General features: G+C 37.2%; 1 protein-coding gene across 1 annotated transcript; it reads right to left on the bottom strand.

Moving 5' to 3' along the window:
* Nucleotides 1–1,282: 1,282 nt before the first annotated feature.
* On the bottom strand, nucleotides 1,283–12,452 carry LOC145667747 (uncharacterized). The gene is made up of 4 exons (XM_081735191.1): nucleotides 11,899–12,452; nucleotides 3,648–5,173; nucleotides 3,032–3,305; nucleotides 1,283–1,474 (listed from the first exon to the last, which is right to left on the bottom strand). Exons 1-4 carry the CDS (start codon nucleotides 11,929–11,931, stop codon nucleotides 1,283–1,285), a joined length of 2,025 nt encoding a protein of 674 aa, XP_081591317.1. The 5' UTR covers nucleotides 11,932–12,452.
* Nucleotides 12,453–19,177: the final 6,725 nt, after the last annotated feature.

The raw sequence follows: 19,177 nt of genomic DNA, 5'->3' as shown, positions 1-19,177 counted from the left end.
TAGTTACATGCCGTTGCATAAAGTGACCTTTTTTCCTCCTTTTATGGTAGGCAGTCAAGCCAAAAAAATTCATAATTTTGTCCATAACATTCGTACGTCTATACAAATGTACATTTATACTCTTACGCTTGTGCATTCGGTAGGAATGCTTTCGTCGTCGTTTTGAAGAAAGAAAGGAAACTATTATCGTTAACTTGGGAAATATAGCTCACTGGTAGATTTGAGAGGTAACTGAGAAGACGACGAGCGTTTTAGTTTATAGGGCATGTGGGTAGAAATAAATAAAAACAAATATTTAAAAAAAAAAGAGAGTCGAGAGTTTGTTTAGGAAGAAAGAAAAGGAAGGTTGTTTGGGCGTTTAGGACCTTGGATGTGTATTCCGTACCTCCGTTCCTGGTCGTCGACTGGTGGTCTCCATGTCTCGGCTTCTGTGTCGAATTGGCGAGGAACTTGGTATAGGTCTCTCCTGTCGTTGCTCACACTCGCTCCTCGTGAACTTTACCGCTCCTCGTGTACTTCACCGCTTCTCGAGTGCTACTCCCCCCTTCCGGGTCCTGGGACGTTTTTATATCAAACAAAGTAGGAAGATGGCCGACGAAATTACGGAAAAACATCCAAAGTACGCACGTGTAGGATTCAGGAAAGTGCAAGGTAAATGGATTTCTCGACTTATTTAATAATTTGTCAACAGTTACAGAACGCTTTGGTTACATCAGATTACATAAGTTACATAAATTTACCAAGAATGAAGAATGAGGAATCGTCTACTAAAGAGAATTTTGAAATGTTTGCTGACTGTCTTATTATTCCAAGTTGTGTCTGTCTCTCATCATCCACAGAAAATAAAGAAAGAAAAAAAATAAAAAATAATATCGTTTTTAAATCTTGATTTGTTTATATACTGAATATTAAAAATATTAGGGAAATCCAATATCTCTACATTCCCGCCACTAAATCTTACTGAACGACGAAAAGAGGAACGCTGTCGTTTCAGGTCCAATTACTTATTGAACGCACTGTATATCTTTATGTATGTTAAATACATATAAAAAAATAATTAATCACACATCACTAAAAAAAAAACACTTAAATCACTAGCGTTAACAGATAATAAAATGTAGCACTAAACCAATCAATCAATCAATATTTGAAGAATAAACACACAAGAAAGTTAATTTGTCAATTTGAAAGCATCATCTTTCAATGTCTTGGATAGTTCCTGTCTTTTCTCCCATTTAAATAGTTGACGTAATCGTTAAGATACTGAAGCACATGGTCTTGTTTATAACATTGAACTTGAAACTGTAGAATGCTGAATCGGCAGAGTCTCAGCTGCAAGATAATCTACTCCAGCTTGGTCGTTGACCATATGCAAAGGACGTAGTGAAGTTGAAGTAGCTGTCACCAGATGGCAGATGTTATCGGCTTGGCTGGATAGATGACGCTGGGCGTGATGGGGTGTGGCTGTGAGCTTCTTGAAGATGTATAATTATAATATATTTATATTTGCAGTATTTATGTCCGTGACGTGTGATAAGGTGAGTTTTACGTGCATCAAAAAAAATTAGTGTGAACAAAAAGTGAGAGAAAAAAACGTTCAGCAACATATCATTCCTTGCGTCGGTTGGTGGGCAAATCGTGAGGTTCAAATCTGAGCGTCGATATCTCTTGATGTCCATAAATCCTCTTCTTCATAGTGGTGTAATGCTGCATTGAGGTACGGAAAGGGGTTGTGGGGAGATAAATTTTTTTTATAAAAAAAATATTAAAGGAAAAAAAGGAATAGTGATTGAAGTTATCAGAAACATGTGACTCTGTATATGTGTATCTAGGATGAAGATTAAGAAAGGGTGTATATCAGAAGGGTAGAAAGTGAAAATTATAGATGTTATAATATAAAGAAATAGGAATTGTAGCGAAAATATGGCAAAGGAACACAGTCTCTAAGCCGTGGGAAAATGTAAACATGAAAATTTTCAAGATGGCTGCCATGACGCTATGACGGAGGGATGGGAGTTTTCGCAAAGGCTCTCGGTATAGTAATGGCCGATGTTTGTTTACAAACAGAAGGATAAAAGCAAAACGAATGACAAGTTATAATGGCTGTTTTAAATTTGGGGGGGGGCACAAGAGTTCAAAAACAAGGATAATGATATTGGGAAAGTAAGATTTGATTAAGATAACTATTATTAGACTTTTGAAAGGCGATTTCAAAGTCAAGGTACCTAAACGTGAATCCAGTGGCGTCTCGGGGGGTTGGTTTTACGAAATAATGGAATTGTGGAGAAGATTTGAAAGTAAGGAAAATTAGAGTGAAATGCGGTAAGGTTATTGTCCGAAGACTTACTTCCGGTGAGAAACAGGGTTGGCAACTCAGGTAAGAATATCAAGGTATCGTAAAAAAAAAAAAAAATCAGGGAAGATAAATAAAGGAAGTGTCGTTATTTGAGGACTGTGAGGGTGATTTTTATGAAAGTCTGAGAGTGATCGTAGTATTTCAGTAGAGGTGGGTAGGAGGCATCAGAAAAATTAGGACAATAGAGAAACATAAAAAAAAGAAGAAAAAGAAAGAATTAGTATTAGTATAAGTACTTCATATTCATGATCTGACCAAATGCCCAAAATATCTAAACAATTTCCTATTAAAATCTTAAATACAATTTCCTTAATATCATATTCTAAAGGGGGCCGGGGGGGCTCATTATTTCCAACATAAACCTAACCCATTTCCTGATTAGGTTGGGAATTTAAGGTAACTAGAGGTTGGATTGGGTTTTATCGCCCAATACTCGATTGTGTTAGTAAAATTATGTTGGAAATAAAAATTGTGGGGGGGGGAAAGAAGGTCTCTAAATTCATAAAAATAGGTATGTCCGGTAATGATTCTCAATTTTATATGGTCGTGCGTATATACGTTCTAATATCTTCTTCTAGATGCTGTTTCACAAAATGCGTGAATTACTCGACGTCTCAGTTTCCGTATCCACTTTTAAGAATACACTATGTAGTTGGAAATGTACGAAGATTTTACGTTAGAATTCCTTAATTCCAGGACGGTAGAAGGTGGTACTATAATCTCTGTACCAAAACTTCCGTCATTAACTATCAATTCTTCCGGAGGAGGAGGTAAACTCAATTCTGACACTGAATGTGCATCCTCATTTCTGTTCGAAGTGGTGAACTTTTCTGGGGTCACTTCAGGTTCTTGATCTCTTTCTTCAATCCTCTCGTTACATTTATTCTCAAAACTCTTCATCTGCAGTGGCGTATCATCACCAATTTTTTTCATTAAACTTTTCATAACTCTATAGAGCAAAATTAGACTTACAATTGCAATAACGGTTTGCACAATGTCTAAAAAGTAGCTCAATTCTTGCAAAGAAAATTCCGTAGACGCACTACATTTTCTACAAAACCATATAAAATTGAAAATCCCATGTTCTCTTAGCAAATAAATAAGTAGAAGAGTGATGATGATATTCCAAATAATAATAATTCCTGGTATAAAATATTCATGCTTATAGATAGGCATCTTAATGGGCGTCTGGTCAATTATCGTAAATGCTGATATATTCATATGTCGGATTGAAGAACTCCAAACATCGTTAAGTAAAGATGAAACATTAAAAAATTCATTCCCTTTATACGTAGATCGTAATAGCATCAGATCATTAGAGACTAGCTGGCTCGGAAAAAGATGTAAAAATACAGGTTCTGTAAGATCATTGTCGAGACACGGAAAATCCGATCTGACGAAAAGATTTCTCTCCACAATTAATTTAGTATTGCATGGTATTCGAATTTTAAGGGCTCCGTATAATCTGGCTTCTTCTGGAACTCGAATGGTAGACACATTTTCTCTAGTCTTCAAAGTTAGAAATTCTGGTGGGTGTATTAAAACAAACTCATGCGATCCAATGTCTATAATCTGTGCCTCTTTCGAATCATAGCACGTATGGTCACAGTTGTGTAATATTTCCCTGACTGTACTGGCAACGAAAGCTGCGTGAGCACAATTTATTAAACGAGAACGTGTCACAGTGTGTGTAGGTATCTTACATAACTTTGATTGGCTATAATGACAAGCAAGTAGGCTTGTTCCTGTTATTGGTATAAGATCTTTTTTATCTTGAACTACCATAACTAAAGGCTGGATATCAACGGTACAAGTTTGGTTGTATACAGCAAACGGAAGTGGCTGCACATCATATAACTCAAATGAAGGCTGTATTTCAACGATCGGAATTTTCATCTGTAGATAAATGTACGTGTCGGTGATTGAACAAGTCAAAACATTAATTGAATAATACATCTCCAATAACGACTTATCTATGGCTAACTTATATCCATTTTTCAAAATGATATTCTCAAATTCAGATAAATGTGCGTGCAACACTTTATAAGGAATTATATTAGGGTTCAGCCTAGCATCTGTACACATCTGAATTGTCAGATCATATTTAAAAATTTGTAGAAACTGTACAAACTGCGTTGAAATCGAATAAAATTCTTGAATGAACGAAATGACCTCTTTATGTACTCGATTTGCAAGCTTATTAAGATGATCTCCCAGATCATGTTCTTGATCCAATATTTTTGCCGAAAAGTTTCTAATTTTTTGAAAATTATCCTGTATCTGATCTTGAAAACTTAAAAATTCTGAAGTTGTGTTTTGAATATATAAATTGTTTTTTAACAATTGTTTTTGTAAACCCAGTACAGTTTGTTCCAAATGAAATTCCTTCTTATTTATCGAATCAATAGAAGAACTGTCAGCTACGTCACAACACCAATTCAATGCTTTCCCAATGAACCCTAACAGTGCACGTGGAGATCTGGTTGATAATCGATGAAATCGTGGATTTGGAGGCTTTAAAAAATAATCGTTAGTGTGGACTTTCAGATCATGTAAGTCTTTTGCAGCTTCGCAGACATCTGGAGCTAGAGTGTCATTTTCGTTGCAAAGCAGAGCTTCAAAAAGAGAAGAAACCTTAACATCATGCGGAAAGGAAAATGTCAAATTAAAAGATATCGGTAATGAGTGTTGGTACAAAATAACATTTGGGAGTTTACGGAAAAATAAACCAGATGTTATTTGGAACTCGGTGTTATTAGACGTCACATGTGGGAAAGAGAAAGATAGGATAATGCAGCTTAAAACAAAATAGGTTATCTGAAACACAAATTAAATATAATGAGAAATTTAGAATTTTCACATGTTCTATTGATTATTATCTCTGTTAGCCTAAGTATATATGTTCCTGTTAAATTGCGTTACTAATTTCAATGTTTCCTTCTTTTCTAGGTAAGTGGAATGCCTACTAGTTCATCTCAGTACTTCACCTAATTTTATTTTCAACAATGGAGGTAGATAAGTCATAGCAAAAAACTGTTTTTGGGAGATGGTTTACTACTTCCTCTGCACCTGCACTTTAACAGAATAATGGACACAGGATTTTTTTTTGTAGTGGTAAAAGGTTGTACTAACATACTGTAAATTAACATAGAAATAACTCCCTGTTAGGCCAGTAATAAACTAATCTCTAGGTTAAGTACATTATATAAATTTTATGCTCTTGTAAAGGACAAAAAACTCATTTCGGGAAATATTCGTGCATCACTTTTTTGTAAATAATTTGATTTTGTTTATCGAATTGAACAAAAATTATTTTTTCGAAATAATCGAGGTACTCCTCGAGATATTCCCTTACTACGTTCAAAGCAATTCTTGCAGCCTCTAATTTCGGGTAGTTAAATACTCCTGTAGCTATATTTGGAAAGGCAATGGTCGTTATGTCATTGTCCATAGCCAACTGTAGGGATTTCTCATAACACATCTTTAGGCGCTTAGCATTTTTATCATCGGGTGCAGATACATGTATAACATAATCTACAGGTAGATTGTATCCTGAGGTTAATACGGCATTACCTGGGTTCAAGTGACCAATTTTCTTGCACTCCTGCCTCATTTCACTTCCCGCCAAAGACTGTACCATCAAGTCTACACCCCCTCTTGGTTGCAACAGGGTGTTGGATGAATTTACGATCGCTTGTCCTGCCAGTGACGTAATAGACCCATAATACAAAGCCACTTTCCGGTTAATTTCCTCGTTGACGGCAAACTTCGGTTTTTCAACATCAGCCATCGATTTGGTATCGGGTCCGGTCTCGTCCCACGACGGAATTTCGGACATCAATTTCACATCTCGAATGAACAATGAATCCGCTTCCCCCGTGCTTTCCTGTTCCTGATACTCCATCAAAAAAGAAGTGGACTCCTCCTGCTGCTGAAAATCCTTTTCCTGGATTCCTTCACCCAATATTTGTGCGTCCTGATTCTCTAACTTTTGCAAGTCCTTAGATATTCCCTTCTCAGGTGGATAATACTTCTTAAGCCGGTCTATAGAAAATGAGTCTATCTTAATCTGTCCTCTAGGTGTTCGAAACTTAACATAATAGCTGTTGTCATGTTTTTTGGACACAATTTGACCAGGTCCAAAATACTTTCCCGAGAAAGCAGCACATTGTCCTCGTTTTCTAGACAGATCAAAAATCCAAACCGCTTCACCCTGCTTGAATTCTTGTTGTATTCGCTTCTTGTCGTAAGACTTCTTGGACGTCAGATGTCGGTTGTACAAATTTTCTTGGGCTTTTTCGCGTATATACTTCATTCGTTCCAATCTGTCTTGGTTTTCTGAAAATTGACATTCCATACCCAACATGGCGGAATGCAACAACCGAGGAGAAAAGCCGTGGAGGAGTTCGAAAGGAGAATACTTCATGCTCAAATTGCACGTGACGTTATAGGCAAAGGTTACTTCTGGTAGAAGTTCAATCCAACGTGATTGGTCAGTTTTGTCTAAGGCGATCTTCAATTGCTGTTCTATATTTCTTACTGCGATTTCTACACTCCCAATAGAAAAATGCCCTTGAACGTCAGCGAAATGTATTTGAGTCCCCAGTATTTTACATAACTCCTTAAATAATTGACTGGTAAATGCAACACCTCTATCACAACAGATTTGAGTTGGTATCCCATACTTCAATATGACGTTGTCATATATGAAAGCACTAACAGAAGCTGCAGAAGCATCTGGTAGAGAACCAGTAATACAAAAACGAGTTCCTTCATCTATGACTATAATTAGAAATTTGTGGCGTAAGATATTATTACTAGGGTAGGTCCCACCAAGATCCACATAGATTCTAAAGAAAGGATGAACGCTAGGATGTGTCTGAAGACTACCGAACTGTTTTCCACTCCTCTTTTTTAGCAATTGACAAGTTACACAAGATTGGCACTTATCATACACAAATTTTTTCATATTGGGGAAATAGACAGACTTTAATAAAAGGTTGTATGTTTTCGAAAATCCACCATGGCACGCACCCAGTTTCCCACAATGCAGTTTCTCAAATACAATGTCTCGCAATTTCGATGGTACTGCTAACAAATAGACTTTACCGAATGGTGTCTTATTCACTTTGTATGCTACATTATTCTTCAAAACAAAATACGATGCCTGCCTTTCATAGGCTGGATCCTTTTCTGCTTGATCCTCCAAGTGATCAATAATTTTCTTCAGTACTGCATCTTCTCGCTGTTCTTTTGCGATATCAATGAGGTCCATGTCTTCGATTAGGAAAATTCTCGGGTCAGAGGCACTCTCTTCTTCATCTTCCTTGTCGCGACTATGCTTAACAAAGCGACTCAAACTGTCGGCTTCTATGTTGTCGGTACCTTTCACGTGGGCGATCGTAAAATCGTAACAATCAATCTCAGACATCCAGCGTGCTAATTTACCTGTCAGGTTCTTACTGTGGCGAAGAAACGTAATAGCTTTGGAGTCCGTATGAAGATAGAAATGTCGACCCACCACGAAATATCTGAAAGATCGCAGTGCATACAGCAGAGCCAAGAGTTCCAAATGGTACACTGACAAATTTTTTTCTGAAGGTCCAACTGCTCGACTGGCATATGCGATCGGTACTAGTTCAGCTTCAGGATCGTCTGAAATAGGTTGTTTTGCTACAGCTGCGAGGCCCTTCTTGCACGCATCGGTGTAGATATGTAGATCCCTCTCTGGTTTGTATGCCATCAATGTTGGGGCTTCCAAAATTGCTTTTTTCAGAGCTTCAAAAGATTCTTGTTGCTGGGTTCCCCACTTAAAATCTTGGTCTTTTCGAAGCAGAGTTTGAAGAGGATAAGCGATTTCCGAGAAATCCTTAACATACCTTCGCAAAAAGGAGCACACCCCTAAAAAACTTTTTAAATTCTTCTTCGTGCGTGGACGTTGGAAATTCTGAATCGTGGCTAACATTCGATCTGACACTTGTACTCCAAATTTTGATAAACGATGTCCCAACACTATCAAAGAATAATGTGCGATCTTTGTCTTCTCGGGAGACAATTTTAGTCCCCGTTCTCTAAGTTTTTCAAAAAGGACCTTGCACCAATGCACCATCTCGTCTACAGATGACGCGATAATGTAGAAGTCGTCCACATAATGCATAATATTTGTACTTGGAACGCCTGCTAACGTCAATTTGACCAGTCTATTAAGCGCTGCTGCGGAAGAAATGTGTCCCATAGGTAGGACACAATATTGATAACTTGACATGCCTGGTATCGAGAAGCCTGTACACTCTTTCGACTCCTCTGTAATCGGAATTTGGAAGAATCCTTTGGTCAAATCACTCGAGGTATAAAGGAGATGTCCTGCCATACGATTGATTATGTCATCCACCGACGGTGTCGCAAAGTTCGAAGGATGGGACTGCTGATTTAGACTCCTCAGATCACTTACAAATCGGAACTGATTATTACGCTTCCTAATCAGCAAGATGGGGTGGTTCCAGGGCGAGATTTTTTCCCTCAAAATCCCTTGACGAAGCATCGTGTCTAACTGCTGCTTGAGTATTCCACGAAGATGATAAGGCACTGAGTAGGGCGTCTTATTCACGGGTGTAGGATCGGATAGACGAATTTCATGAAGGTAGCCTCGTGCGAGTCCTATGTCCTCCTCAGACCAACTCCAAACATCAGGAAATTCTCGTATGAGACTGTAGAATCTTTCTTTCTCTTCTGGAGATAGCTCGGGGTTGACATCGACACGACTAGGATCACAAAGTCGCCTGGAAAGCTCCATCTTCTCCGGGGACGGTAGGCTTTCTTCTACCGACGAAAAACTCCTTTCCTCAGGCTCCTCTGGGACCTCCTCAAAATCTTCAGCATCCCCAAGGTGTGTACCTTGTCGCAGTTTGATCTCCTTAATGGTGGGATTCGTAACATACACCACGGGGCATCCTCCATTCACTATCGCACATGGAATAAAAATGTCCAGTATTTCTTCTATCCGGCGAGAGGGTGACAATAATAACTTCTTCCCCAAAATATCCCAACAACTGCGTAGCTTCACCAGAGTATGCGAGCGAGGTGGTAAAATCGTGTTTTCCAATACTCTAAAAATAGCCCGAGATCCCTGCGCAAGCCTGGATGTTAAGACTTTTGACAAATTGACTTCTAAATTCCTCGGAGGTAACGTTTTTGAAGGAGGGCGTCCGAATCGAAAAAGAGTTAAATTTTGCTTATTGTAATCTAAAACAGCCCTGTGCTTTTCCAAAAAATCGGCGCCAATCAAAGGCCCATAATCAAAATTTGGAATAACTCTGAATACATGAGTAAACCATTTTTTACCAATCCTAAATTTTAATAAAGCTATCTCAGAAACTTGTATAGACTTCCCTGTTACTCCCCGAAGTCTAGTATTAATACGGAAACGTTTAGCATTTTCCGGGACCAAATTTTCCCCCAGACAACTGATCTGGCTGCCGCTGTCAATCATCAGTTCTACGACTTTCCCGTTCATTAAAGCTGACACATGAGGCAATTCGTTAAAGGACACTATAGGGACTATAACGGAACCTTGAGTAGATTCGTCCCGACCATCTACTCTGTCTGCATGTTTAAAGAGGGCATACGACAATATCTCGCAATATGATTCGGTAATTTGCATTTGTAACAAATAATTTGGCCTCTATCCGGAGTCGAACCCTGACCTGGCGAAGAATTACTATTACTTGAGGACGCAAAATCACTGCTGGACTTTTTATTAGTATCAGCATTATTATTCTGACTTCTGTTGTTTTGATTACCGTTCCGTTTTCCTTGGTAATCCTGACCTACATTTTTCGGCTGATTAAACTGCTTTTTCCTATATTGAAAATCATCGCTTCTTTCACAATTTGTTGAAGGAGCTAAGGCTGAAATCTGCAGCGTCAACTTTGACAGTTGTTGCTGTATGTCAGTCAACGGGTCGATTACCGGTTGGTTCTGTTGAGTCTGCTGGTTTTGCAAGTATGCTGACTGTGTATTATATGGTTGAGCAGTAATCGAACTTTGAACCCTTACTTCAGCATTATTCTGAGTATTAGCATCTATGCTAGTCGGAGAAAATAAAGACGACTGCAAAACAGCAGAATTCTTTTTCAAGAATTTCTCTAATTCCTTACGCTTCAATAACAATTTAGTCCTTTCCTCGATAATTAGGTCGTTCAGAAGGTCACTGACCGTGTTGTACTCCTTTCGTACTACAACTTTAAAGTAATCGGGTAAAAGTCCTTCCACAATAAATTGTAATTGTTTCTTTTCATCGGCAGTCGGGTCTGCGCGTAAAATCAAATCCTGCTTCGCATAAACGTACTCTAGAACGGATTCTGATTCATTCTGTTCACGGGCTCGCATCTGAGCTTCAGATAATTGTGGCACCAAATTGTCCTTAAAAGCGTTTATAAAAGCTTGCTTGAACTGGTCGTAAGTCATGTGGGCAAATTCTGGCTTTCTTTCTATGCCAGCAAACCAGTTTTCGGCGGGGCCACGGAGTAGGCTCCCCAGCACCAATTTTCGTCTCATACCATCCCATGAATTAATGCTAGCGATGGTCTCATATCGTCTGATGTACGTGTTTACATCGTCACCCAACCGGGCATAAAAAGGCTCTGGTTTCACAATCGTGCCGTGCATGGACGGAGGTGGATCGTTTCCTCCTGTAGCCATACTGTTAGAACTAGAACCACGAACAGTTACGTCTAAAGAATCAGGAGAAATATCCGAAAATGATTCCGAAAATTCTAGCTTCTTTTTAAGTTGCTCTAAATAATTACGTGTAAATTTAGTCGATTTAGGAGACGAACAGGCCGCGGGATCGAAATAGACAGTATCACTTAAGTTAAAAATATCCTCTAAAGGTATCAAAAATTCGTCCGCTAGTCTTCGCAACATATAACACAAGTAATAAAACTATTGGGCACAAGTCAAGACCTTAAATATGCTATACCTACACTAAAAACTAAATACAACACATAAAACATACACAAGAGGTATTGGGGCTCCACCACTCTCCGAAAAGGAGAGAAAAAGAAAGGTAATTATAGAATAGCATAAGAAAGATTGCTCAAAAATAAAAAAACAAAAGAGAAGAAAACTAGTTTCATAGAGGGTTGGTGGCGGGGAAGTTGGAGGTGATTCTAAAAAGCCTAAAAAATGAAGAGAAAACAGTTTAGAAGTTTGAAAGACAACTAGCATTGATCACCTTCTTACGCTGATGCGAGAAAAAAGATCAGCATCTCCATCATCTTACGCTTGTGCATTCGGTAGGAATGCTTTCGTCGTCGTTTTGAAGAAAGAAAGGAAACTATTATCGTTAACTTGGGAAATATAGCTCACTGGTAGATTTGAGAGGTAACTGAGAAGACGACGAGCGTTTTAGTTTATAGGGCATGTGGGTAGAAATAAATAAAAACAAATATTTAAAAAAAAAAGAGAGTCGAGAGTTTGTTTAGGAAGAAAGAAAAGGAAGGTTGTTTGGGCGTTTAGGACCTTGGATGTGTATTCCGTACCTCCGTTCCTGGTCGTCGACTGGTGGTCTCCATGTCTCGGCTTCTGTGTCGAATTGGCGAGGAACTTGGTATAGGTCTCTCCTGTCGTTGCTCACACTCGCTCCTCGTGAACTTTACCGCTCCTCGTGTACTTCACCGCTTCTCGAGTGCTACTCCCCCCTTCCGGGTCCTGGGACGTTTTTATATCAAACAAAGTAGGAAGATGGCCGACGAAATTACGGAAAAACATCCAAAGTACGCACGTGTAGGATTCAGGAAAGTGCAAGGTAAATGGATTTCTCGACTTATTTAATAATTTGTCAACAGTTACAGAACGCTTTGGTTACATCAGATTACATAAGTTACATAAATTTACCAAGAATGAAGAATGAGGAATCGTCTACTAAAGAGAATTTTGAAATGTTTGCTGACTGTCTTATTATTCCAAGTTGTGTCTGTCTCTCATCATCCACAGAAAATAAAGAAAGAAAAAAAATAAAAAATAATATCGTTTTTAAATCTTGATTTGTTTATATACTGAATATTAAAAATATTAGGGAAATCCAATATCTCTACAATACATTGCACCATAGTAACCCACTTCGGCAGTCTGATGAAACACTGCTTATCGCGAAAATACTTATTTTTCGAAAATCTTTGTAGCTATTGCCCAACTGCATGATGGCTTACTGACGTTCCAAGATGTCTCGCACTGTGCTTCGCCTTGACTTCTTGTGTCCATTCTGTTTCTTTACAAAGAGTAAGTTATATCTCTTTAATCATTTTAGTCAACTCGGTCGTATTTCCTCAATGTCATAGCTGGTATATAGAAAAGATCATAAGTGGGGAGGAAATACCTACGAAAATACAAAAACTCTTATTAAAGGGACTTAAAAATACTTACAATGAAGGCACGTGAGACTTTTGGTGATGGGTCCTAACCTCCTATATGTTTTCTTCTGTGTTCAGTTTTGCCATACTCACTCATAATCAGAAAACAATTAGGTTCCATTCTTTGTAAGTACTGAATATTCTGTACTCGATACTTAGTGATCTGTATTATTCCGTATTAAATGACTAATAGCATACTCTCTGTCTTTATTGTAATAATTAAATTCGTTGAAATAATTTAATCGCTTCCTGGTCTACCATTTTCCATTCTTCTAATCCTTTCAATGCCGATTTTCTGTTCCTTGATTCAAAACTATACTCGTTTCAACGAAATCGTGAAATGGGAGTGAAATAGGACCTTGCAGTTGCAAGTATAGACACAAAGTAATAGTAAAACAGAAGTTTTCTAAAAAAATAAAAAATAAAAAAAATAAAATAAAAAAAATAAGTTTGTTAAAGTTATTTCTGTCAACATGTTGATAAACTGCGTCTCAGATATGTAGATATGTAAATAAGGATGTAATACTGGCGTAATAGGAAAAAGTTTCTTTTTACTTCAAAGGTAACAATGTTACATGTTTTTGTTACTTATGTATATTACTGAAATGGAAAATAAAATAAATGGATCAGTCATACCGTTAAATAATACTGAAATATTTATCCTAATAGATATAATTACTTCTGTTCATTAATAGATAAAACTATAAACTGAATTAAGGTCCAAACACTACCAAACTGTAGGTATATGTTATTTGTATGTAATACAATAGGTTAAACATATTTTTCTCTGTGCCACGGAGATAAGATGACTTCTTATATGACTTTTTATGAGCAGTGAAGTAACTAGGCAAGCTGTCGCCCGGGTAAGAAGTCAATTTGTGCCTCCTGACTAAGGAAACCAAACCGTTCTCTCAGATATTTGCCAAATTTTGCGCCCTCTCAATCCGGAGTCCGGGGCACAAGCTCCGCTTCCCCCAGTCACGCCACTGTTTATGAGATCAGAGGACTGCACCCAGGACCTCAGTATACTTTCCCTATCCGTGAAGTGAGCCACTCATAATATGAACCGTGAGAAATTTCGATTACAACGTTTACAAACTGATATAGTATATTCAAGTCCAATATAATATATAATGCATTTCAAGCGCAGTTCTAATTAATTTGATTAGTCATCGACTTCTAAAGCTTCATATCTTTTCATACAGTCTAATCGATATGAAGCTATGCCGTGACAGGATAATGGGGTTAGATTAAACGCAGAAGTACATTTCTAAAGCATGACGCCAACATTAACGCAAACACGTTGTGAAGCTAGAGATAGATGCTATGGAAAGTCTTAGCTAAATTTCACGAAGACTTATTACAGCCTTGTGTGTAAGAGTGGTATCTTCTGTAATGAGAGCAGACACGAAATACAAACACCCTCTGCGTTCACAATCGTTGTTTAACACGTCAAGCTATCAGCTCAGGAGGAGAACCCTCCGCGCCTGAAAGAAGCCTCGGCATGCGAACCTGTTACAGAGTGTTTGTACTTGTCAGAGGTCATCAGTTCCTGCATCAATGGACTTTTCTTTTCGTAGTTTACTCAACCAGAGGCTTTTCTAGTTGGTTCAAATGTACAGCTATCGCCCTCAATACATGGTGATGACAAAAATCATTAATTACCTACCAGGAAGGAATAGTTTAACAACAACGGTTCCCCACGATGGTTTACTGTAACAGTCCATCAATTTTTGTTGAATTATTCACTTGTGTTTGATTATGCTAAGTTAGTCCTGTGTGTGTGCCAGATTATATTTTCTAAAGCAATAAATAATATCATTTTCTCTTAGAAAGGCATTTATAAATTCATACACTAAAATTGTTAGATTGAAATCTGCAATGTAATCATTTGCATTCTCTTAAGAGTCCTGAGTGTTCATCACTACAGAAATAAAAAAAAATGCTATTTAATACTAGTTTGCATCAAACAACCCAGTCGGGATCGTACACTCTACTGCCAAAAAATCTTGTTTTACTGGGATATTATCTTCCTCAAGGCTCCGGAAAGTGATATTTTATACTATTTTTCTTATTCTATATTATATTTCTCAAAGCCTTCTCAGAAACTTCTCATTCAAAGGATGCCACTTTGTGGCCGAATGGTTAATGGGCATACTTTCTGTACGCATAGTTTCGACTAGATTCCCAGTAAACGTATTTGGCTTAGATACAAACTTGACTAGTTGTTGGACAGAAAATGTTACAGATTAACTTACATGCTTCTTGAATAGATAGAAGTAATAGTGGTAATAAGGTTTTCAGTGGTTATAATTAAATGTAATACTTTGGTTGCAGTACGATAATTTTTGTATTTACATTCCTGATATTCATTGTTTTCGGAAGCGGCCTGTTACCATTAGCAAATACCAGTAAAGAAATAAATCAAAGGTTTCGTCCATGTGTTCTTGTTAATTTAAATTATGTAAATTTACTTCGACATAGTACTGTGCTAGATCCATATTATAACAATAGTGGTTCCGAAATTCCATTAAAACGACAGATCCTGTCTCATGTAGTAGATTCGTTACTGAAAATGGATGTTAAAATACAATTAGCCAGTTTTACTAGAAGCCAGTCTTACCGGAAAAATGCCACCCATCTTAGGCATTTTAACCTAATATATCATATAAAGTTGCGTGTTATGAGATTTTCTCCATTTACTTTTACATTTTAGTGATGCAGTTAATATTATTACCTAAGTAACCCAGTTAGTTAAATATGTGGTTTCTGCGCAGGTAATCCAGAGTTTCGTGTCATTAGTAATTCCAAAGGTAATGTTAGAATTGACGCAGAGTATTGTAATCACTCCAAAGAAAAAAATTATTTAAATTGAATTTCATCATATCTTATTAACGAACTCTAAAACTTAATAAACATCAGTGATAAACATTCTGGTTTAGTTTAAGATTAGAATCAATAAAAAAAAGTACTTTATTAGTGTAATTATTCAGTTTGGTGAACCAATATAATCTACTATGTGCAGTGTTCAGAACAATCCATGATATTACCCAGAAGGGAATGGAAATCACATTGGTAAAAATTGCACAAGGGTTGAATTAAGTTATGATGACTATTTCAGTTTCCTTTTTAAAAAGTCAATATTACCCAACATTTACAAAATAGATATCGTTTTAGGATCTGACTGCAAAATGCTGTACATTTTTGTGTCTGTTGGTCTTTTTTATTCAGTGTCTTCTGCTCTCTCGTTGCATACACACACATATATACACACCCTTGCCAGAAATTCCCGTATTGTTTATACAAAGGGTGATAAAAGATCTACATAAGTTCAGGCACGGCATACATACTTTGATGCATGTGTGCATATAATACTTCATGTAAGACAACAGTTATTTACAAACATTGTCCAACTTTATAATTTCAGTAAGTATACTTCAGTACTAAAATAATAATATAAATATATTAAATATATTGTGTAAGTAAATATGTTTTGATACGTATTTCGAAGAACTGAAACTCATTCTAAAATTCATGGGGGGCTTGCCCCATACTGCGGGAGAATATGCACATGACCGTTTGTATTTATAAAAGTCCAAAATTATTCGACGGTCCTTCCGCACATATAGGAACACAATCACTATCTGAAAAATTTAAGTAGTCTGTAGTTATTAGGGTGGAGCGTTTTGCTCTTTTGTTGGGAATTCGATGACGGCTAGTGCGATGAAGATGTGCCATTAGTGGCACCGACCTTACTCATTTTTTTAAAAAAAATTGGGACAACCTCTTACCTTGCCCCAAGGAACTTAGTTTTTATGTGTTTGGTTAGGCAACACACACAACACCAATGACAGAAAAGCTACTTGTGGTCATATTCAATGTTACCTGATGGCTATAATACAATTATTTTATTAAAAGAAACCTGTAGCAATGCCAGTAAATAATTTTAAATGTCATGAGTCAAAGTACAGCCATATTAATTCAGTTGTTGGAATTAATGCCCAGATTTGGTTTGGAATGCCACGTTAACGACGATTATAGGCATAGCTCTTGATATAACACGATTTGTTTTTCGCAACTCTTCGCTTATTTTGCTCTGTACGCAAGATAACTCAGAACTCACTACGGGGAGGTGGTTGCACATCGAGTTCCGACCACCCACCCTCCCAGTAGGCATACGTTGACATTTGACATTAGGTCACGTAGTTCTTCTTGGTCTCGAAGCGGGGCATTCTTGTTCTAGACTTCAGTTTGGTTCTAACGTAGATATCTCTTGCGTTCTAGCCGCACTTTTTCGACGCTATCACGGACACCAGCAGTTCGACAGCTTGACTATGGCAAGGGAATGTTGTTGTTAGAGTAGCTGAAGTTCGGCTATTTTCTTCAAGCTGCTGATCCGTTATGTTTCGTGTGAAGGCGGCTCTGTTAGACATTTAGGCCAACTAATCATGTAGTAATTTTCAGCTGTAAAGTTTAATTTCGCAACAATGAAGTCACGTGGGTGGTTTGATCTCGGAGTCTGCTGGCTGCGGTACTCTTTTATCCTTCTACAGCCTAACGTTCGAATATGCGGATTTTCTTTGAGTTTTACTCTCAAACTCAAAACTTTTCAGATAACTCTAAAAAAGACCACAAGTAGCTTTTCTATCATTGGTGTTGTGCGTGTTGCCTAACCAAACACTTAAAAAATTTTAAGTCCCTTGGGGCAGGGTAAGGGGTTGTCCAAAAAAATAATAAAAAAATCAGTAAAGTCGGTGCCACTAGTGGCACCTTTTCCGCACTAGTCGTCATCGAATTTCCAACAAAAGTGCAAAACGCTCCACTGTAGTAGTTATGTTTGCTATTATAGACACGTAAACAATGTCTACCCTAAAGTCTCTCAACGAAAATAATGCAGCAAGTTGCGTTATATTATAACTGCTATATGTTTATCGCAAATTAAAACGCAAAATTTTGCTTTTCGGCTAGTGCAAAACCGTTATGGAATGTGGCCATATGGATTTATAAATATTTATACCATGATACGTACTTCTATTTGACACATACTGTACACACTTAATTAACAACAATTTCAAGGTATTCTCCAACATGATAGTAAATACACAATGAAATTCTTGTCACAGAGTTAATATAACATAATGACACAAGTATAAGAAGTAAATGCATTATAATAGGATTTTAGCTTTGACTCCGACACAAAGTTTCCTGCTTGGCAAGACATTCCTTTGTACACTTGGCAACACTGACTGCAGAAAGCCTAATGAATGTAATACAATCTGAAACGCGCATGTGTCGGAGGTTACAGCTTCCTTCGTGGGATTGCTTGCAGTGATGTATAGGCCTACTTCTGTTTCCCTCAGGTATATTTTCCAATACTCGTTCGCAAACTAGAAAGTGTGATACAAAGTATTAACACGAACGAACAGTATTTGCAAATGCTTTGCTGTTCGTGGAAACGTAGTGTGATAAGTTGGAAGAAAAATCGCATTTTATGAAAGTTATTTTAAAATTTATTCAATATTCACCAAGTATTTTTTTTTTTTTTTAACGAACTCATGAAATTAATGTTGGTGTGCACATGCGAACTTGCATATAGACAGAAACTGCTTAAGCTTCTGCCAAAATACTCCATGATGCTCGTTATCCTTGAGTTCCAAGAATTCGTTAAGATATTCACCGGTGAGGTACCTTAAACGGTTCTCAGAGTTCATCCTTTCTTAGGCGAACAGAAACCGACTGGGAGAAACAAAGAATAAGATGTGTAGAAGATGAAAAGAATCGATATTCTTTCTCTCTATAAATAAATAAGTGACATATTTCCTTCGTTCCTCGTAGTTATAGTAGTAGTAATAGTAGTTGTTGAGAAGCTGTCACCAAGCATTGAGGTCGTTGGTTATTCTTCTATTCGCTGTTTTACATTCTCTTTGTTCTTTGTCAACATAGCCTTCATCTGCGACCTGTGGAAATGTTTACGTGCGTTGGAGAAAGAAAAAGCTGAAAACTTCCTTTTGTTCTGCATGTGAAGGAGATTCTTTCCGCTGTTTCTCTTTATTTTTCCTCTTCCAGAAACACATGTATTTTGAATTAAGACTACTGTTTTCAGGTGGAACTGTAGCACACAATACATGCTTTCTATTTCTTTCCTTTCTTTACCGAAATACGGATGAATATATTCACGGTAGTAGTTGTGATATAATTCTATATCATTGTAATAAATCTTAGAAACATGAATATCTAAATATTTACATCTACTTTCGCTTTTAATATAAAAGTATACCGAACGAGAGGAGATGATAATACTAAAAAAGAAATCTTTTTTTCTTTCTTTTTTTTTTTTTTACAATTTTGTGTTAAGTAATAGCTTTCAAGAGGATGTTCCGAAGGAGGCTTAACTTAATATTGCTTACCA

The sequence above is a fragment of the Thermobia domestica genome, chromosome 13, assembly GCF_964235325.1.
Source record: "Thermobia domestica chromosome 13, izTheDome1.hap1.1, whole genome shotgun sequence".
In the NCBI taxonomy this organism is placed as follows: Eukaryota; Metazoa; Arthropoda; class Insecta; order Zygentoma; family Lepismatidae; genus Thermobia; species Thermobia domestica.
Note: the sequence above shows the minus strand (reverse complement) of the source record. Positions and strands in the feature narration are given on the sequence as shown.

Coding starts and splice junctions, on each gene's coding strand:
- LOC145667747 (XM_081735191.1), bottom strand. CDS start 11,931: ATGGAGACCACCAGTCGACGACCAGGAACGGAG. Junction 5,174..11,898: donor GTCGACGACCAGGAACGGAG/GTACGGAATACA, acceptor TTTGTGTTTCAG/ATAACCTATTTTGTTTTAAG. Junction 3,306..3,647: donor CTGATGCTATTACGATCTAC/GTATAAAGGGAA, acceptor TTTGCTCTATAG/AGTTATGAAAAGTTTAATGA.